The sequence below is a fragment of the Pagrus pagrus genome, assembly GCF_965226575.1.
Source record: "Pagrus pagrus genome assembly, chromosome: 15".
Lineage (NCBI taxonomy): Eukaryota > Metazoa > Chordata > Actinopteri > Spariformes > Sparidae > Pagrus > Pagrus pagrus.
Window position 1 is genome coordinate 5005565 of NC_140199.1, and position 23327 is coordinate 5028891.

Here is a 23327-nt window from a genome sequence, read left to right on the forward strand (position 1 = left end):
AGGGTCAGAAATAGATCATGTTTGTGCTTAAAGTACTTGTTTTGGTCACACAAATACGGCTGAAGACGTCCCATTGTTGGTTTAAAGCGATCTTTCACACTTGCAAATGTTGAAACGCAGCCTCGAGCTTAAGTCACACCTTTTTGCCCGTAACATGAAACGTTTTGTTAAAATGTCAATTCGACACGTGGCCAAGGACACGTACAAATGTGAACGAATCAGGCCCAGCAGTTCTCTGTGAGGGGCTCGTGGGGACGGCCGTGGTGTTGTGACTTGTTGCGAGGTCAGATGGGAGGAACAGGAAATGAGTCACTTAGTTACCAATTATATCCGAGCCTCACACTCGTTAAAACGTTAATCACAGAATATTTTACCAGATGGCCTCAGTGGAAATGGTCAAGTGTGTACATGTACGGGTTCATACAGCCTACTGTACTGTGAGTGTGTGTGTGTGTGTGTGTGTGTGAGTGTGTGTGTACAGTAGGTGTGGGACAGTGGATGGTATTTTCTGCACTGCTGAAGTCTTGATGGCCCAATCATAGCTGGATTTAAATTGCTCCCTGACCATTTGGAGTTGAATCTACGAGGCTCATTCAGAAACCAGTGTTGACGTTTCATGGGCAGTAGCCAATCATGTCTTGATCTGCAGTGTTTATGGATCAATCAAAGCTGGATTTACGGAGATCACTGACCAATCACAGAGGGATATGCTGCAGTCATTGCAGGGATCTACTTTCAGTCTGGTCTGTTGCAGAAAGATGCAACTCCGAGTTGTGTGCATTTTTTTTTAGGCCTAAACATATTTACACAGGTTTCTCTGTAGCTCTGTGCAGTGACACAATCAGACCACAGGACTTCTAGTAAACCTCTCAGGCCTCGAATGCACCTGCTTATTAAAACATTTCTGTTCCTTCTTCCTGTCAAACCCACACAACCAGCAGCTGCAGGTAGTGAAGTGGCCCAGTGAAGGCTTTCAGCTGGTAACTTGTAAAATCATCCATCTCTGAAGTAACATTCTCTCTACAACTCCATGCTAGTTTGCAGGTTTGAATGCAATCCAACACACTCCCACTCTTAAGATGATTTTCTTACTTGCAGCTAGATGAGAAGATCAGTTTATTCTCTGTGTTAAACATATAGTTAGCTCAGCACAAACACTGGAAGTAGAGGGAACCTGCTAGCTTACATCTCTGTCTGAGGGGACGTCTAATAACTCTAGAGCTGTCTCATTTTCATGCTGTAACCTGCTGAGCCAATTATCCTGAGTATATCACATGTAAAATCAGGATGTAAGATGTTGCCTTAACATGGTGCTGAAGCCACTTAGTAGCAGACATCTCGCTCCTGAATACAAAGAGATTTCTATCGATTGATACTGATCCTATTATTGAACATCTGGCAAAGCAGCGGACCAGCGTATTTCTTTTAGGATTATTGAAGAATTGCTCAGGCTTGTGATGCAAATGTGTCCCAGCCTGGACTTGAAGGACATCCTAGTCAGCTTGGCACAAAAAAACTGCCCCAAAAAAGAATTGATTCTGCTGATGTGAACCAACGAGAGCAAGCTTTTGAAATCTGTAATCAAGGTGAGCCTTGATAATCCTCTCATTTTTGTTACCATTCCTGGAAATTCATGCAAAATTATTTTGGTTTCACACTTTTGTTATTATTATTTCATGTCTCATTGGCTACATGACGCTTCAGTCATCCGGAGGCTGGCAGGTAATTGGATCTGGAGAGAGGGGATGGAACAAAGAGTGGGGCTCACTGGTTGGCTGTTGCAGGTCACAAGGCGGGCACAGAAGCCCCTAACAGGTCATGTGAGGTGTCAATCAATAGGTCAAAGGTCAGCAGCCATCTTAGGTAACTCTGTATTGCAGTTTTGCTTTCAAATACCACAGTCTTTTGCTATTTAGTTGCCATTTATGCATTGACTACTGAGTTTTGGACTTAATATTTTACTGAAATGGATCTATGGGACATTTGGGAATAAGAGAAAACACCCAGACCCTTAATCGGTGAGTTGCCTAAAATTTGTTCATGCTTGTTTGTAGGCTAGTTGGTTTGTTTGTTTGTTGATTGTACCTGTAGTTTTATCTCAAAATGGTTTGCATGAACCCAATCACAAGCTTTCTAACGATGTATGGCCTCACTATACAATTAAATTGAGGCATCGTGCTATTCGCTTTGATGTGTTTGTATTGTTTGTCAAACTAGCCAACGGACTCAAAGGTTTTTCCTTGCATGAAGTGAGGTCTAGAAGACTGTAAATCCCCTAGAGGCAAATTTGTGAATTGCGACAACGGGCTATATAAACAAAATTGACTAGATCTCATCAAAATTTAAATGTGTGAACCTCTTCCTGCCTCTACAGCCTCCAGAAACAACCTAACACACACAACATAGATCTTCACACTTGATTACTGATAACTCTGTCTGCATCTACTGTATATATCATCCAGCCTCCTTGTATACTTGCTGATAAAGCACGTAAAACGTTTACGTAATAGGTGAAACAAAATCAAATGATGTCACTGCACAGAAAACCTAATCCTGTTTCATTATAATTCCTTGTAATTCGTGAGCGGTTATGTAATCAGAATTAGGTCTGCCGTTGTTTTACGTAGATAAATTATCCAAATATGTGACCACAAACCACAACAACAACAAGTGATGGTGGGAGCTGAACGAGCGAGGAAAAGGGGAGGATGATTAAAACGAGGGGAAGGTAGGAATGTGGGCCAGCAGGGTGTAATAATCTGTCTCTCTGCCATCTATCTCACATGGGAGGGAGACAGAGAGAGAGAGAGAGATTAAGGGGATGTATGATGTATTCTGACCCATATTCATGCACCCAGTGATGTTTTGTGACCCACATACTACCTCATCTAAATACACATCCCAATTTGATACTGATATCTGTGTGAGTGAGCGCATGTTCACTGGCATGGATGCAATATCCTGTACCTCGAATACCACTGCAGTGTGATAATGCTATAGGTTAACACACATCGCAGTCAGTCAGGCAAAATCAGTTGTGGTCCTTTTTTTTGTCCTTTTGTTTGTCTCTTTGTGCTCTTTTTGTCACACTATCATACCACAACAATGTCATTTTTCAAGATTCAATGCAATAAGGTTCAAAGTTCAGGATGTTGACGACGGGTGACTGGATGTGAGGAGGGGGGTGAACCTGTAAGGGAGGAAGGTGTCCATTTAGGCTCCGCTATGATGGATGTATTGGAGGCTGGGGGGAGAAGGAGAGTCAGTGTGGGAGATGTGTCTCCAGAGTCACAAAGGCCAATTATGGACCACAGGCTGTACCTGAAGAAAGAGAGGTGGGAGATGTATGAGGAGGGTGAGAAGGGGTTGTGAAGTCGCATGAGGTGGCCATCTTGATCTTCATCTTCATGTGCGGTTGTTTTGCATCTCTTTGTTGTCTTTGTGGCAGCTTTTCATCTCTTAGTGGCTGTTGTTTGTGTCTCTTTTGGGTCATTTTGCATGTGTTTGTAGTTGTTTGATTGACTTCTTCTTACTCAGGGCCTTGGGCTCTGGACTTTAAATTGGTAGGCCCGTTCAATAATCCATCCAAGATACTAATAAGCCAACTACACACTGTAAAAAAATAAATTAAAAAAAACTATAAAAACTGTAATATTATGGCAGCAGCGGTTCAAAAACACACTTTAAAATAAGATTGAATAACATATTAATGTTTAAGAATACTTGAATGATCATCAAAGCAATCTTTTAAACAGAAAGTGAAAATAAAATAAAATACAGCTAGCTCTATGTGCAGTCATGCTTTGCTTACATTAACCAGTTTTCTGTGTAACTGCTGTCTGTCAACATCAAATATCACCTACGATTTGAAATCCACAGTGTGCAACTTTTCGCTGCGAGTCAGCAAAGTGTGTCGTGCTCTCCATTGTCACTCGGTTCAAGCCACTGCACCTGTCACTCATGTTGATGAGCTGTCAACCTTGAAACGGCGTCGGGCCCGAGGTTGAGGGAACCAAGTGTGTGGAACGTTTCCACGGGCCTCTCACAAAACAAACACATCTGCATTCATGAAATTACAAGGTCTTCAGCGAACGTCTGCTGTTTACCTTGCTGAAGGCATTTTTTGTGTTTCTTGATGCTTTCCAATATTATTGTTGCTCTGACGCCCCCCTGGCTCACTGACTCTCTACACAGGGGAGAGTAACTTAATCCAAACAGTCTATTCGCTTTAACTGAGTCCTGTTGTCATGTACTGCTTTTTAATTACCCTCCAAATTCAATCATTCACTCAAGTAGATGTTAAAGGCAGGAGTCATACACAACATGACCGATTTAATCCATCAGTTAAAGGAATGGTGTGTGTTATGTAAACGCTCCTCACGGCTTTATTCAGACATGACAGGACAAGGAGAGAGCAGCTAGCTGTGAGCTGGAAAGTGTTGATACTGGGGAAGAAGAGTGTCTTCTGTTATGTCACAGGCTGGATTGGTGGCTGTGTCGCTGATGACTACTTTTAAGCTATACTGGATATTTGACAGGTGAATAACGTTTGGGTCGTACCAGCAGGTTAAGAGAAAAGGCTGGTAAATAACAGTATTGTGTCGACGCTCGGGCACAAGATTCAACTGTGAGGTACTGGACCGAAGAAAATGCAGTTTAGTTGCAACTGTAAATGTGTTTTCTTCAATTGAGTGGTAGAAGGAAATAAAAATGTCAGACAAAGTTAACTTTTGCAGTAGGTACAGTAATTAGTCGAGGTCAGCCAATCTTTAAAAAGTGTTTGTTTTCTCCAGCAAAGCACACTTCTTATGTGAAACAGCCTTGAAACCATCCACAGTGTAATGACTGGACGGTGCTTCTACTGGTTGCAAAAAGAATTCCGATTGCATGTAAGTTTATGAGAAAATGACCCTATTTCATAGCTTGATTTATTACCTCAGTAAACAGTTTTCCAAATTAGTTTTTGGTCTTAATTTTTTATTTTTTCACTAGTTTAATCATTAGTTTTAAGTCTTCTTCAACACAGCATGATGTTCATTTTATAAATCATGGTCCCATTTAGAGTAAAATAGATGATAGAGCAGGGTTTGCTTCAGGCTGTGGCTACCTTGTGATGAACAAGTGGCTACCACAGCGTTTTTCTTCGGGTTCACAGTCAGATCCAATCAGGATAACCTCCCCAGCTCCACTCTGTCAGCTGAATGTGGTCGCTTCTGGCTCGAAAAACCAACCACCGTAATGCCACATTTGAGACCTCCCTCCACTATTTATCATACAGTCCATCACACTGATTTTTAGCCTGGTGTTAAGTTGCAGAGGGAATATTTCACTCCCATTTTTGCGAGGGCTTGAACCTTTTGCCTTCATCAAAGATTAGTTCAGAGCTCCTCTTTCTCTCCTCCATCTCCTCCTTCCTTTTCCTGCTCCAGTGATAATGCATCGTGATGGTTTAATGGCATATGTCCTCTTCCTCGAACACCAAAGACCTCCTGGAATCCAGTCAATACAACAACAGGAAGGATAAGACAGAGATAAAAAAAGGAAGGGGAAGTGTAGGACCGCAATGACAGACAGCGAGGCAGGAGGATGTGCGTGTGAGCGGGAGAGAGATGTTCTCTTTGAGCCCCCTGTTGTCCTTTGACCGGGCTGTAGGGAGGTTGAAGCTTTTCCAGCACACTGAGCAAGTGAGGAGATAACATCTGTCACTTTATGTCACAGCCACAACTACATATTCTGCAAGTAAAGATACTTCAGATCTTTTACTGTAGAAAAAAAAAAGACATTTTAGGGATCCGTTGCCACATGTTAAGTTGGGAATTTAGTTATTTTTCAAGGTAAAACTGGATTTTTTGGTTAGAAATCTGTTAAGATCAAGGATGGACACCAATAAATGAGATTAATTAGTTTTAAAGAAGTGTTGATAGTTCACTATACCCAAGCTTTGCTGATGATACAATGTCTTAATGTTGTTATCGGTTAAATCATGCAAAATGGGACTTATATTCTCAATATTCTCATTTCGTTTCAAACTCCGACCGTACCGAAGTGCCTCCTCCGCTGTACTTACAGATACTGTCATTCAATACAACAGTCATGTTTTACTTGAGTCTTTCTGAAGGGGATATTTTTAGTGTAAGACCGCTCATGTGTCACAAAAGGAGGAACAACATTTTTTTTTTCTGCGAGTGGTGGAGTATCTCTTGGAGTCCCGAGGGGTTCAGACACTGGAGGTCATCCCGCTGCCTCGGATGCTGAACACACTCTCAAAAAAACATATGTTGTGAAAACAGAGGATATATTTTCCAATATCACACTGATTGAAGTGAAGTTTGTTTTGGATCATACAACCAAATTACCAGAATGAATGTTGGAAATGTACGTTTCTGAAAACCAGCGTTATGTTGAAATTTAACTTTTCTTTTGGTTTGTTATCTTGTGACAACACTACATTTGTGGTCTGGTTAGGTTTAGGCACAAAAACAACTTGGTAAGGGTAAGGAAAAGATCATGTTCTAGATTAAAATACCTGCTTTGGTCACCACAAACGTTCCTGGCTTCTCATCAAAAATATTTTCTCCCGAGGTCTCCGTGAAATGTTGAAAATGTTGAAACACACTTTTGAAGAGCGATCACTGGCTTGGCAGCCTTCTCGCCTGTAACTCCAACACCATCTCCTATCCCTCCACACATGAAAGTCAGGTCATAAACATGTAATGTGAACATGGTATGACATGTTTTCTTTAAATGTAGCCTGTGACAATTTGAATGTATTAGCGGTTTGCAGGAACGTTTGCTGCCAACATTTTTTCATCCTGGAGACTGGACTGACTTTCAGCAGATGCTCTTATTCACGGCAAAATTATAAAAGTTTAATAAACATAAGTGAGCAGATGAGCCACCTGTGAACAAAGCATGGGCAGAGCATCATCTATTAAAGATCATTGTTGTAACAAATTATTTAAAACACAAGGTCCAGGCGAAACACAAACTTTATTAATAGATTTTGATGCTGAGCAATAGCAGCGTGAGGGATCTTTCCAATGCACCTGCTCCCAAGTTCGATGGATGTGTAAAAATAATCCTTTGAACAAAGTAAAAACAGGTCACATCATCTCTTAAAACCACCCAAAAGTTAAAATGATCCCCCTCTTTCAGCTGTTATGTTAAACAAATAAATATAATATTGCAACAATAACAACACCAGCTGAGAGGTTAATTAGTGCCTGTGTCAGTTCATGCAAATCCGGCTCAGGTCAGGTGGAGTCTGAGGGGTTTTGCAGAAAAACAAAGAAAACAGTGCTTCACTACGGTCGAGGCTCAGGAGAGAGAAGAACCGGGTCCCTGCAGGGTCCCTCAAGAGCTGGATGTGAAAACTCTGCAGCAGCATTAAATCAAATCAGCTCCAACAAACAATGAAACATATTTGGATAGCTGAAGACGTTTGGTGCCAACTTTCCATACTTGAATGCAGAGAAAAATCTCCTCACAGCAGTTTTATTTTTGATTCATGAGCAAAGAAACAATGTGTGATACACAAAAGTTCTTGGCCTCATGACAGACAAAAATAAAACAATAAAGAAATGCATCTAATATAATTTCGAGGTCTCTTTATCATCATATCTTTTTGATGCGAGTAGATGGAGCAGCCAACCACAAGTCACTGTGGTTGTGTTGGGCGCCAAGAAGATAGAAACAAATAAATTATGACATATAAAAACTATCATAGTCTTAGTTTATTACCTTCCTGCTGAGCTGTAGATGTTTTTAAAGATATCTTTATGCTTTAGCTCCTTTAATAGCTACCTTTTGACTTTTAAATATCTCTTTAAAGATGCGACAGACATCTTTTAAGACGTTCATCAGTGTAAAATGACTTCTGATCCTCAGAGTTTCAAGAAAAAGAAACCGAACAAGATGTGCCAGAACTCTGTACTCTTACTGCTTTTGTCATTTAGAGTTATCCGATCAAACTTCAACCGTATGTTCAAAGTCTGAGGAACGACTCCCTGCTGTGACGGAGCTGTTTTCAATACCAATTAGGCTGATTGGCCTAAAAAATCCAGCTGTGTGGTCAGAGACTTGCAATGATGTTAATGCATCCTAATGAGCATCCTGGTCTAACTGCATTGATACTGATTGTTATCTGTGCAGCCGGCTTAATTAGCCTTCAGTGTCAGATGTGATGAATGTTGTCCATTAGCTAATTAGTGTTTTGGGACTGGATTTGGAGTCACTTTAAACAAGTTTCTCAAACATACAGAGCCAAACTGGCTCAGAAGAATCAGTCACTTTATACTTAATATATATTTACACAGCCTACAAAAGTGTATTTTTGAGCTTCATTCCCAACTCATCAAATAATGACGCTTTTGGTTTCCCCAACGTTTTTGAGGAGTTGAGACTGAAAAATACATTTTTCTTGTAAGTAGGTCCTTTAAACATTTACTTGTTCTACAGTGTTTTGTCAGTTAGAAAGGCTTTGCTACCTTGGAAACTCTTTTCTTTTCTGCTGCTTTACTTCCACTCCACACAATAGCTATGAATCATGTCAGAAAATAATGATTTGTTTATTAAAAGTCAAACTGAAGTGAAGAGTGAAAAATAACTGAAAATAAACTGAAGCTGATATTTAACCAATTTTTTTTCTATTCCTCAATTTTATTAGAGTTTTTTCATTCTGCGCTGATCGATCTTTATTTCGTACTCTTTTCTTGATCACTCACAACACAGCTGACAGATTGTTTCAGCTTCTACTATGCAGATAATTCTTAATGATTAACTCGGTGTACAAACAAAGCCTGAAGACTGTCCTGACCTTGAAGAAGATGCTGATGTCTCAGGAGGGATGCATGTGTGTGTGTGTGTGTGTGTGTGTGTGTGTGTGTGTGTGTGTGTGTGTGGGATGGTAGCAGTCCAGCTGTCAGCTATCAACAGAGGAAAGTCTGTAGTGGTTTGTTGGGTTGCTGTGAACGTTCGGCGACTACTGAAGCGCAGCGTGAGGAATGTGAGAAAGATGGAAAGATCAGAGGTTGAAGGGAAGAAACTGAAAGAGGTAGAAGGAGGAAGAATAATAGAGGAAAGAAAGACGGATACATGGATGATGGTTTGGTAGATTAAGGGCAACTGAAGGTTTTCAAGATGTCCCTGCCTGTTATATACTGTAGCATCGCCACTGCGCCACATGTTCGGCGCCATATGCAAGGATATTATGGATCAATTATGAGTCATTGCACAGTAACACTTCAACAAAATATATTAAATTAGGGAGGAAACTGTGCACACTATGATTACTTCCAAGTGTGCACAATAATTTCCATACTCTACCAAAGAGAGTAAACTGTAGGATGTGGAAAAACAGTGGTGTGGTCCCTTAAGACTCCTCAAGTTCCTCCTCTCGTACCCGCCCTGAAAATCGACGTCGATGCCGCTGTTGGCTTAAGTCGAGTTTGTTGTCGTCCGTTATTGAACATCCTGCCGGGAGGAAACTCTTTCTGCCTCTATGTCTGTGGATGTACAGTCAGCCAGCACTATGGTATATTTCATATCGAAGAGAACGGTGGTCGTAACTCATAATGACAAGCTGTCAGAATGAATCTGAGGGGCCGCTTGATGCTTCTGTATAATGTATGCAGCTAATGTACAAAGTGATGCAGCGTGCGCAGCAGCAGTCGATATTGCAGGCTCTTAACCTTTATAGTTTGTGACGACCAAAAATGAATGACTACCGAATCTGAATGGACACACTCACACACACAGAGACACACACGGGACCTATATGTTGATCTTTGACACCAGATCATTTTGTCTTCCCGTGTGTGTTTGCGTCTCTTGATTTATCATTGCAGTACTCCAAAAAGATGCAACTTTTAATAACAAAAAATACCCTAAAGACACATTTCTGAAAATGATGCACTATATATTTATATTTACACTGTATGTACATTTAATTTCTTTACCATCCAAAAAAAGAGGGGGGCTGCATGCAGACCATCAATAGCACTGCATCTTTCCATTCATTCAGTAAATGAGGAGGCTCTGAGTGGTTTCTTTCTAAACTTTGGCCGCAACCTACTGCATACGGCAACCTCATAGTCTCCAGTATTTGCAGCTACAGTTTCTTTGTATTATAATTTGTAACATAATGATGAAATTCTTTTCTTGCGTTCATCCAGACGGGATAAAAAGATGGTCGATATTTTTCCTTTTCAGAGTTGTAAAATCTCATCGTACAGCTGGCTCTCACTCCCGACACGTCAAATACAGCAGACTACGCCTCTAAGTTTGCTGCTGTATCTTCACTTCTTGAAGTGCCCCTCTAGTACAGTAGTATAGAAACTGGGGGGGTCGATTACTCAAGCTGTGACCAAGAGTCAAGAGTGATTTGAAGTTATTTTATGCAAGTAAGTTAACGTACATGAATGACACAACTTACATAAGTGTTGTCCTAACTACACTTAACTTAAGTTACATCACTAACGTATCACTTAATGTAGTAATTTAACCCAATTTATGATCTTTTTCTAAACCTAACCAACGTTAACAACAGTCCAAAAGTCATAATATGTCATAACATGTGAACCGTTTGTCAGCTAACTTAATTTTGGAAGTCTAACTCGACATTGTATATTACGTATTATTGCTAACTTGACAGCGGAGGAGCCCTTCACATACAAAACTGACACTAGAGGTGTACAGCAGGTAGAGCGTCATAGTTTGGAGCTTAAGGCCACTGACCAAGCTGCTGTTTATGACGAGTTGAGACTGAGAACGTGTTGCATGAAGTTTTAGACCAATGTGCTGTGAAAAGCCCTCTAACTCATAGATGTATTACCCAAATTGGACTTCCTGGATATTAATGAATACCTGTGGCAACACGATCACACCGATGCAGCCACTTGCTTTTCCTTGCTTGCAGATCTGATGTCTTCTACTGTTTCTACATTGTTGAATGTTGCTGCAGCATCAAAATAAACAATGATGATGTTGAGTGCAGTGAAGTAAAAATTTTCATGACAATAAACAAAACTCAAACCATATTCCCAGGTCACGTCTGTCAGCTGAAATGAAAAAAATCATGCTGTAAGTTTTTCAAAAAGATGATTCCTCTCCGGGAAAATAAAAAGCTGCATCTGTAGTTCTGCTCACAGTTACAACAACTTCTGGTGTGAAGACACAAAAAGCAGAAAAACACAAACAGCATGAGCTCATGCACATTTAAAGTCACTAAATAAGCCCCAGGTCAGCACTTGGCTCGGGGCTGGTGTCAACATCAAGATTATGAAGTGGCTTTTTGTAACACACTGCATGGTACATATGGTGCAGGAGGTGGGCGCCAGCTCAACAGTAAGCTTTAGTGACAAGCTGTCAAAGTGAGTTACCACTGCTGCTGTTTCATTATATATGAACATGCACCATATACTCTGTCATATTAGCGGTCACTGCGTGTTTCTCATGCAGAAGGCCCGTGAGCACGAGCCCTGCTGGAGTGCCTTTGGGCAAGTCACTGTCTCCCTAACAAGCAGAGTATCAGAAACTGCTGCTTAATGAAGGCTCAACGTCTGTCTTTAAATAGTTGATTTATTTTCCAGATATTGAAGCTTCGATAGTGGATCTTAGCTTCACTCATTGTGTGTTTTTGTGACAGTTCTTCAAGGATTTGGCTTCTGAGCTAACACACTCGAACACACACGTGATAAACCAAAATCCGGGATTTAAAATGACAGTTGACAGGTTTTTTTGACGAAGAAGACAAAGCAGATTCACTAAAACAAACAAGGTGCGACACCGTAAGTGTGCAGATGATTTATGACACCGTCCACTGCTGGATGTCCCGAGATTTATAGGTTTCTTGTTAACCTGCTTCCCTCTGATCATTTACCCTGATTTATTTCATGCAACGGGCAAACAGGGCTACTATTTTTACACTACAACAGTCACGCACACAGACACACACACACACACACACACACACACACATGTACGTAGATACACATTTCTCTCCTCTTTCTCTGCTTTCTCTCTGCAGCTGGGTCCAGTCCCCTCAGGGTTTTGAAATATAACACTATCACCATTTATTACAATCTTTCCTGCTCTCTCTCTCCCTCTCTCTCTCTTTGTGTGTTGCTCCCTCGCTCGTCCGAAATTATTGTGCTCCTGCCTCCTCTCTCCGCTGTTTCTCCGCTCCTCGTATCTCTTAAACTCCCCTCCTCTGTCTTAAATCATCAAGTGCAGAGAACAGAAAAGATATTTGCTGGGCAGTTTCGTCCAGTGGCCTTGCGGGGGAGGATGAGCTCATGCAGCCACACACGTAAAAGCCGGATCTTCGTCCGTGAGAGGTGGTCATTCGTTTTCATAAGAGGAGAAAGTAGAAGCAAGAAAGTAGGAGTACAGTTCATCCCTGCCTCGCACTGTGACTGGTTTATAGCAGAGTGATCACATCTCTTAATTCGATTCAAGATATTTAACTCATCCCTCAAGGGGCAATTTGAGGGCAAACAGAAGTACACACACAAAAACACATAAAGAAAACAATCTAAAAATACAAATATGACACGTCATTGGACAGTCCGTGGCTGGCCTACACCACAAAGGCACATATTATGTCAAAGTCATCCTGCAGACACCAGGCACACGGCAATTTACACCAATTTGAAAATAGATTAGAACAACTTTGTGTGTCAGATCTATTTGCTTTCAGTTTTCAAGGAAAGACTAAAATTAGCTTGAAAACTGTTTAATCAAACAGCCACAATTTACATCAAGGGCATAAATACAGTTTCAAACCATCTGTCAAACATATTGTCTCATATCCCGTGTGTGTGTGCCACGTTTCTGTCACTGCAGATGAAGCAAAAGTGATCATCACTGTAACTGCACAGATCAGAAAATCCAACATGACCTCGGTACAATCAAAACAAGTCAAACCATTTTATATCACATCACCATTCACTCGGACCTATATTTATAGAAAATCACAAAACTATCTAACATCACTGTTTTTGAATGAAACATGCAAAATAAGGCAAAAAAAAGTAAATAAGAAAAATGTTCTGGGTGAAAGTATTTCTAACACTTTGTTGAATGTTGTTGAAAGTTGTTTTTTCTGAGAGTGAGGTGATTTTAACAGTTATTTGGTGCGTCTCCTCTTCTCTCCAACATTTTCAATGTATGATGCCATATCTAAAAAATGTCAAAGAGATACAAGGATAGTGATCAGATGGAATTGTGGACATGGGCTTTGGATTGGCCTGATGGTTGGGACACGGTACTCCAATTTAAAAGGTTAAAAATGTCTTCCTAATATCTGTCCACTGTAGCGGAGACCATACATGAAAGGATTATGTATATGTAAAACCAATTTCAGCAGCAGTAATACATTTTGAAGAAAATATAATACCAACTGGATTATACTTTCTATAGATAATGGAGAGTATTACAGTAGATGTTGCAGAAATATATCTGCTTCTGTAACTTCAGCATTATTAAATGGCTGTGGTATGGTATGTTTAGCCACTCTCAGCACATGGTTAGAGTTCGGGAAGATTGTGGTCTGGTTTAGTCGTTAGTGACCTGAGACACAATGTGTTTAACCAACATGTTGTCTAAACACAGTGGTTCTCAAACTTTTTAATGCCAAGGAACCCAAAACTGTCGTAAATTAGACCATAATACCCAGATTTGATAAGATTTTAAAAGAAGAGTCTTTATTACAGAATGTGTTGGAAACACATGACTAAAAAGCAACTGGATGAAGTTAAAGTGAACGTAAATTATTCCCCTTTTTGGTGGGTACCTCCCCTGGAAGCCCCTCAAGGATCTCCTGGGGGTCCCACTTTGAGAACCCAATACCTAAACCTAACCACAGGTGGCACTCAGGATGTCTACTCAGGTCTTTGGAGTGAAAATCCTGCACTTTGTGTGACCACCTCCCTGCGACTGTGTTACGTTTCTCATCGCAACATAATAAAAACAGTGAAGTAACATACAAAATAATTTCTAGGAGACAGGGTTGAATGTTAATACCATATTCACCATCTCAGTTATGTGTGTTTGCATAACATAACATAACATATGCTAATTAGCGATAAATATAAATTACAGCTGAGGCTGATGGGAATAGCATTGGTTCAACTGGTAGTGAGGCATAAAACAATTTGGAAATTTGATCTGATGAAGGCGTTACATCAAAAGTCAGAGACTGATGGAAATCAATTGGATTCAGCCTCTACAGCTGCACCATGAACGTCTGAACATTTTGCCATCACGCCTGCAAGAAAGAATAATGTTTTGGATGAGTAGCTTCTAAGGTTATTATGAGTTTGTCTCTGTGTGCACGTATGTGTGCTTCCTTGTGCTAATGTTACAGAGGAGCGAGGTTAATGTGATTTTAAATCTATATAATTATAGATTTCTCTGCGAGTTCTCTCCGGAGACAACGAGAGAAAATGGAGTTTATGAGGAAGAGATGAGAGGCGAAATGAAGAGAAAATCACGTTAGCAGAGAGAGAAAGGGGAGACAAAGAAGTGTGTGAGAGACGAGACGTTGCAGAGAGAGGAGAGAGGTCTGCTGGGGATCGTTTGGGGTGAGAGAACATTTTACTCTTCTCGGGAATTTGTGTGAAACCATATTACTGTAGACAACAGAATTACAGTCGGAGACATTCAGCGGGGGGAAAGAGACGAGAAATGAGCAATAGAGAAGCACAGAGACTGAAATGAAAACGATATTGTGAGTGTAAATCATTTTGCGATTTTGATTGTCTCTGCTGCTTTATATTCAGAGCAGTGATAGACACAGAGAGAGAGACAAGAGGAAACATGTCCTCTAACACAGAGGAGGCAGTTTCCCTCTGGGCCAGTCAGCTGAGAAAATGATCTGCGTTTCACTGTGTTTCAGTTGGTACATTTGATGGAAAATGACAGATTTAGCATATTGAAATATTAAATGTTATTTCATAATTGCCATTTTCATTATAATTCAGTAATTTGTCTTTGCTTAACATGTATTTCACATTAATATTTGTCCCAAAAAAAACTTGTTTTGGTTTCCAACAATGGCAATATGATTGGCTCAGATGTTGGACCTGCGTTAGACACAGGTCCTGGCTACACGTCAAGATATTTCGCTTTCTTGCACGTCCACAAACATCCAAAAAGAGTCCTAGCCAGACGTTCAGATATTTAACCTGTGTTGCAGATCCATGATCGTCGCAGAGGGTTCCTAGTCCAACATTCAGTAGCCACTTAGCTGCACAGCTACCTGAGCTGCTTGCTAACGGCAGCTGATTGCGACAGCCAAAGACAACTGCAGTGAAGAACAACAAGTCCAGTGCTACAAGCGAATTTTTAAGCTACCTTCAAATTCTGACCATTTCATACAGATCACACTTTTAAATGACAAAACATTGAGTTTTTTTATGTGTTTTTCTGATCCGACTTTGGACAAAGCTCACAAAACATTATCGCTGTTGTTTGAAATGACCTCGGCTGAGCTGGGGACTTTGGTTGTCATGGTCAATTATTATCATTAATAAACAATTATCAGGAAATGACAGTGGTAGAGGTTAAAATAATCTAACATTGACTGTTGGTAGGAAACAGGGAATGAACAGCAACCTCCCATTTCACAGTGAAGTCTGGCGTTTTGGTAATCCAGTCCACCCTAATCTCCTCCCAATACAGGCTTTGTTACTCTATTACAACCTCATCCGACTTCCTCCTTTGTCCTTGTCATTATCAATACAGAGCACTAAGCTGTTCCCTTCGAAACAATGCTGCTGTTGTCCTTGATGCTGACGCTTCCTGTACCTAACTGCTTTGGTTTGCCAACATTAAAGAATCGACTGATACAATACAGGACCTGTACAACCTTTCGCCCTTTCGATGATGCTCCTCCTGATTTGAGTATTTTGTGATCTTGATCTAGTGACATGACACAAGGTCTAAACATTTAAAGCAGCTTTGTTCCCCTCGTATTTATGAGGAAACATGCGATGAAGAGAGAAAAAAACACAGGCTGGGCATCAGAACATTTTGGTTATGTCAAAAGAAAGAGCAAAAACAAGTCGTAGTCTCTCTCCTCCCTCAGATGTGATATAAACGTGGACAGACGGATCCAGAGTGACTGGCAGTAAGACGGATAAAGAGGAGGACAGACAGGAAGAGGGTGGACAGGCAGAGCAAACAGACAGATGAGACATTAAACAGAAATGGAGGGGAACAGCATCGTTCTGTAATCTAATGATGATGGTGACTGAGAGCGAGCGAGCGTGTGTGTGTGTTGTGTGTGTGTGTGTGTGTGTGTGTGTGTGTGTGTGTGTGTGTGTGTTTGTGGACTCCAGCTCTAATTATCTGTCACACACTGAAATGGAATAAGTCCTCGATGATACGATGTGTGCCGGGCAAGACGGCGGTTATGTAACACGACCTCCAGATGCACTAGCGTCATAAGGCCTGACGGACAGACAGACAGTTAATTTGTTTATTAATGTGTTTTGATTTTTATTAATTTATTTTAATTACGACAAGGAGACGAGCTTTAGAGACGGCTGCACACGGCGAGACAGAGGTGAGATCCTTTACTAGGACGAGACGACTCCGGCTGTTTTCGCCTGACCGATCAGCGGGCTGCAGTGTTATAACTCCACCTTTTAGTGTTGGATAGGTAAGGCAAGGCAAGTTTTTTTGTATAGCACAATACAGACACAAGGCAACTCAAAATGCCTTACAGGGGCATAAAATTACATTAAAAGACATTAAAAGTCGGAAGACATTGAGCAACAAAAAGGTCTTAAGGATTGATTTAAAAGAGGTGAGAGTTGGAGCGGCCTGCAGGTTTCTGGGAGTTGGTTCCAGATATGTGGTTCATAATAACTGATCACTGTACCTCAACAGAAAGGTGATAAATAAACAGAACCGTACGGATCGGTTCTTTTAACTTTTGACCACGGAAACGCAAAAATAACCGCTCCAAAGTGTAACAAACTAGACTGAAGTAACCGGACTGCTTGGTGGAAACAAGGCTTTTGTGAACTATTTTCTACATAAGTAGAAAACAATGCACAAAGTCAGATAACAATTATCTTTCCCCTGTTTTCCAATCTGAACATACAGCACATGTTCACACACGCTGAAACACAGGAACACACACTCAAGCTTGACCTCCATCTCTCTGTTCCCCCCTGCAGTGAGCTCCAACCAGAGCCATGGGGAGTACCCAGACTGCCGGAGTGAGAGGGAGTCGGGAGGGGAGGCGTCTCTCCTGGTGTCTCCACTGGTGGTGGCGGGGATTGTTATAGGTTTGGTCCTCTTCCTCTCCTGCATCACCATCATCGTCGGCAGCCTGCGCAAAGACAGTCGACTCCGAAACCCCCACCTCCGAGCGAGCTACGGTCAGTCTGCGGCTCTGACTTTGTGACCTGCTGTCATGTTGTCTTCCCCTCCAAGTGTCATTTAGGTTTTCAGCAATTACCGTCTTTCAAAAATCTGTAGTTTCCACCATCTCCAGGGCAATCTGTGGAGCGATGGAGCAGAACATGAAGTCGTTTTGAAATAAACTCTGTTGTAGCATGTATCACACTGTTAAGATTATATGATTGTTAAGATTTCAGGCCCGTTGATTCAGGATATTTCTTATAACTGATGAAACACCCCTACACATTTGTCTTGCTCACGTTTCGCTACACCCACAATATCGTGCACATCACTTGCTTCCAAAATCTTAAGCAGGTTTGTTTTGTTTCCCAAGAGAATGTAAATATTTCAAGGCACTAAGCAAATATTAAACAATAGTTGCTGCCAGGACTTTAAAAATGGATCGATAGAAAAAGCAAATTACCTCATCTGTTTAATTGTCCTTTGAAATTTTGTTGCTTCTTTGCCTCTGTCATCATAAAGGATACATCAGCTTGAGTGCTGTTTGCCAAAAATTGCATCCATTACGTCATTTTTTTTGCCAGGATGTTACTTCATGTCTCTGTTTCTGCAGGTCTGGATGGTTTTTCATATGGAGGTTCAGTAGGAGAGCTGAGATCTACCTGCTTAGAAGACTTTCCTCCTGGTTTAGACTTTGACTCATACAGAGACACTCTGTCACAAATCAACAACTTGTACCCCGACTCACCACCACGGTAAGTGCTGATGTGAAGACTCTGACTCTGACTCTGCCAGAAAGTATTTCACATGAATAGATTTTCTTGAGGCAGACCCTCAGGGCCTCAGTTTGCTTTTGAAATCCTCCCTATTGTCGAGGTCTTACAGTTGACAAGTATGGAAGCATGTTTCCCAAAATATTATTTTACTTTCTGCTCAAAAAGGAAATAAGCCCATAGCGTACAGCACATACAGACAAATACTTGAGCTGAAATATTCAGAAGAATGATTCAAATGAAATGAAAAGAGCCTGGGCTGTCTGCACCCACCACCAGCTTCACGATAGACCCTCCTCCTGTCATGTCAAATGTCAAATTTCAAAATGTAACTGACCATTCAGCCGTGTCCCCCCGCTGTTCTCACTCCACCTGGTTTGACCCTTCCTCTGTAGTAATTCATTTATTAAGGAGCACTGTTACCCTCGGTGCCCTTTGTAAAGGTGCTGGAATGAGTGTTGCATTGTGTGTGTCTGTTTGTGTGTGTGTGTGTGTGTGTGTGTGTGTGTGTGTGTGAGAGAGAGAGAGAGAGAGAGAATCGGAGAAAGAAAGAGCTCGCTAAAGGCCAGTGTCATCGTGTTTTTGATCTAAATGTCAACTGGTCTAATTGGCAACTTTAATAATTCACATACATCCCTCCCCTGCTGTGTGTGTGTGTGTGTGTGTGTGTGTGTGTGTGCGCGTCTCTCTCCTCCATGCTCTGCCTCACAAACATTCACCTACTTCACCTAAAACAATCGGTCGTCGGTTGGATAGTATCTTATATTTTCTATTTATTCATTCTGAGACGATTGTATTTGACTCTCTGATGACCCCGATCACCAGCTGACACATTTTTGCAGCTTAACGACTTTTAGCATCAATATGAAAGGTTATTGGGTCTGATGCCTCTGGTCTCCAGCTGACTCATTTCCAGCTTAACAGCTCTCGGCATCAATATGAAAGGTTATGGGTACCCAGTGAATTCCTGTTTAACGTTTTCTTACGCTGAAATCACCAATGTTTTTCATTATGGAAACACTATATTCTCCCGTCATGAAGGCCGACAGCTAATAAACATTTCTGTCAGATGGCAGATGGTCGTAAATGTAATGATACCCCTATAGAGTTTAGCCTGATGGCCTGAGTCATAATCATAATCTACAAAACGCTGCCTTTAGATTCAGCTCAACGCTGCTGCTGCATTCACACAATGTTGAACTTGGTTGATATTTCTTATTTAAGAGCCCCTTAAGAGTCAGATGGCATTCAAATGACTTCACTAGATTTCAAGAAAATCTTCAAAATAAAATGTAAATGAATGTATGTTCCCATCCACTTCCGTTCAAGCCAGTGACCACAGTTTGAGACTGTGATATTTTTAAGGAAACCTCAGGACATCTCCAGCTGTGTTTCTGTCGACCACAACCGGCATTTCTAAGCCAAAACATCATCTTTTCTGAACCCTTACCATTGTTTTTTGTGCCTAAACCTAATCAGATCATAAGCAGCGCATTGGCAAATCATAAAATAGAAAATTGAACCAAAGGAAACATAAGGTGGCAACATAAATAAAAGGTTTCAACATATCAGAAACGGACATTGCAAACATTTATTCTGCCAAATGGGATGTGGTTCATTGACTGATTCTCCAGTCTTTAAACCATTATTAAAAAAAACTATGCATAAAATGAGATGGAAATGTGGCCCTCATGTTTATTATTGTTCCTGTCATCCTGGAACCAGATATTTATTATCGAAGTTGATTTCTCATTGATTATTCAGGCCTAGTCTCATGATTATCGAGGCCAAACTGCCAGTCACCAAACAGTTAAAGTGAACATGGATTAAAAAGATATTGATATTTTTCAACAGCCGTTTTATTCCACATACTGTACATCAAACTCTTTGAAGCCTCATCACTGTAGGAAATGCTCCACATGGATCCTCATTCATGCTGATTCAATAGCATTACACAATCACATTCATCACGTTGAACCCGAGGCTGAAGGTCTCTGCTGAGGTTGTAATCTGCCGACTAAACCAAAGCTCCTGTCATGTTCCTGGTCCTGTCTTGTAACACAGACAAAGTGCGCCGTGCTGCAAGATACATGGTCTGTGGAGGGATACAGCTGCTCAGCAGCAGGGTTGAGTTTTGCTGTGGTGTTTAAATGATGGTTGATGCTGCAGGGCCGAACGTGGGCCAAGAAAATGTTCCAATGCACCATCACGGCTCCCACCAGACTTCTAATGAATCCATTCATAATGTTTATGAAAAACCGTGGACCTGCCTTTTAGCAGTTCAGGACAGAAACCAAAATCAGGGTGTGTCTTCTCTCTTCAGCAGCAGAAACCTGAGAGAGAGAAGAGCAGTAAAATGTCACGAGGAAAGAAAAGGAAAGAAAGGAAAGGAGAGGAGAGGAGAGGAGAGGAGAGGAGAGGAGAGGAGAAGGAAAGGGGAGCTAGCTTGCTACGTCAGTGCTTTGGCAGGGAAGCAGAGTGTTCTGGACAGCCTGTGTGAGAGCCGGACTTTCTGGCCCGGACGATGGGACGTCAGCCAAACCACACACACACATGAGAAAAAGACACACATGCATACATATAAATTGCACATTTTGTTTACCATAACGCTGGCGCGTCGTGGTTTGGTACGCTGTCAACAGGCAGGTAGTTGCAGTCATGTGATGATCCTGCAGGGTGGGTGTGTGTGTGTGTGTGTGTGTGTGTGTGTGTGTGTGTGTGTGTGTGGGTGGGTGGGTGGGTCGGTGTGATTGTGTGGGCCACAGATGGTTGAGGGAAACTCAGAGAACTCAGATCAACAGCTCACCTACTGAGACTGTGAATGTAACGCTTCCGACACAAACACACACACACACACACACACACACACACACACACACACACACACACGCACACACACACACACACAGAAAAACTCACACTCACAGATCAGAAGCTCACCTGTGGAGACTGCAAGCTTCTGCTTCCTCTCAGGGAGACGCTCTGCAAGCTTTGGCACATACAAACACACACACACACACACACACACACACATATACACTCACACACACACACACACACACACACACACACACACACACACACACACACACACACACACACACGGGGCAAGAGCTAAACTGTTACACAAAGTTTAGAAACATGTCATCTGGTGTCTTTTTACTTGTATTAAACCATAATTAAATCTTCTAAAAGCAACATTGATTTATATATTTATCAAACAGAAAATGCAAAACTTGAATCGATTCTCTGCTCTCAAATGTGGAGATTTGCTGCTTTTTCTTCTGTTATATGTAATCTATAAAATATCTAAATATTGCTTTCGGACACAAACAATAAAACATAAACACAAACACTGAACAGAGAGCAATATCTCAGGCTACTGGGAAATTTTTGTTCCCTTTTATTCACTATTTTATGACATTTTATTCGTATCAGTTAGTCAAAAAGTAACTGAGAGACAAATTGATGGTGAAAATAATTAACCGCAGCTGAGTTGCTTCAAAATCTCTCTAAACATGAAACTTCACAAATAGTGAACCAAAACAAGTTGTCTTGTTTACAGACAACACTGTCTTGCAAAAATGCATTAAATATGATTAAAAATGTAAAAATGCAACTGATTTCCTGACATTTCACTATGAGCGCAGTGGAAATACAGTATATTAAACAGCATTTTTATTTTAAGTTATAATCACAGACATAAATCCAGCCTGCAGTGTTCAGGTAGGACTGTTTCTTCCTCTTCTTCTTCTTCAGCATTAAATTACCATAGTGCTTGTAATATCATATGTTTTTCAGATCGTAGCAGCCCTGCCTGGCACACACACAACAGGCTGCATGACAAAAATCGAAAGATTCTTCAATTGGATTACCTGTTCGGCGGCCTCATTGACTGTTGGCAATAGCGGCGCTGCTAATGATTAGCTTGCTGCTGTGTCATACTGTATGACACCAACGGTCAGTGTCACTGACAAAGACAGTGCAGAGAGTGCACTCGTGTCAGGACGCCTAACAGCAATTTCAACACTCGACCTGTGAACGGTGAAAGGAGAAAGTGTAACACCAGATAGCAATGATGAGGATTTACTGAGAGGAAGCCTGGAGAGGCTGGACCCTCACCAGTGTGCTTTCAGAACCAGCAGATCCACAGAGGATGCCATATCCACTGCCCTCCTTTAGTCACATTTTCTTCCTCCCTCCCTCTCTGACTCTCTCCTGGAAGTTATTGACAGGCGACTAAATGAAACACCTTGACTAAAATGACATATTCCTCTAAGTTTGAACATTGTTGGGATCGTTTATTATAGCGTAAACTTGCACAACTCAACAGAACATATCGTCATTTTTGGACATTTTAATGCAAAAATGTTACGTACTTTATCTTTAAGCCTAAAATTATGCTTTGTCTTGTGATCTGATTTATGCTGAGAAATCAGATCCTCACAACACACACACACCTGTTAGTACAGCATCTATATGGCCCTTTCACTCCACAGGCTAGTGCCTCTCACAGTGGTCGAGAGCAGAGACATGCCAGCTGTACACATGCTCACACTCACACACAGAGACCATATGCTCGATTCTGTAGCGAGCGTTGTCCGGCGTCCAGCTCTGTAGAGCGTCACAACCAGTGAATGAACACATGCCAGAGGTCCTCCCTTTCTCATGACCTGTGTGTATCTGACTACCTTTACTAACGTGACAAATATCCAGGATGAGGTCAGGGATAGATCCTCATCACTGTTAAAAGAAAGTAACGCTGACTGTAAACCTGTCATCGAGAAAATTAGGTTTATCTTGTCGTTTGTTTTTTCCTGATTACATTCTGGTGTCATATAATCGCTGCCAGAGTCACAGAGAGGAGGTCGGGTGGAAGGTGGGCGTACAAATCACAGGAGTTCAGAGAGCAGTGTTCATACCAAAACTCCCCTCTGTGGTTCGGTTTAAGCCAGAAAGGCTCTTTGGTCCAGGTTTGAGAAAGACTGTGGTTTTAGTAAAATGGTATTAAATCACCATTTCTGTATTAAACCAGACCACGGTCCCTAACAGTGAGTGAGTGCATAAACCTGACCATAAAAACGTCTTATGATGCCTCATGCAGTCGCAATGAAAAACTGAAACATATCGCTGCATGCCAGAAAAAAATAAAGATGCTTGTTATATTATGATAAAATGTTT

General features: G+C 41.3%; 1 protein-coding gene across 1 annotated transcript in view; it reads left to right on the forward strand.

The window, feature by feature from the left end:
* The window catches only part of bean1 (brain expressed, associated with NEDD4, 1), a 51246-nt gene that overhangs the window by 18517 nt on the left and 9402 nt on the right, over nucleotides 1-23327 (forward strand). The window contains exons 3-4 of the mRNA XM_084375115.1: nucleotides 17187-17390; nucleotides 17987-18128. Of these exons, the coding sequence (XP_084231241.1) occupies nucleotides 17187-17390; nucleotides 17987-18128 (346 nt within the window). The remainder of the gene's footprint in view (nucleotides 1-17186; nucleotides 17391-17986; nucleotides 18129-23327) is intronic.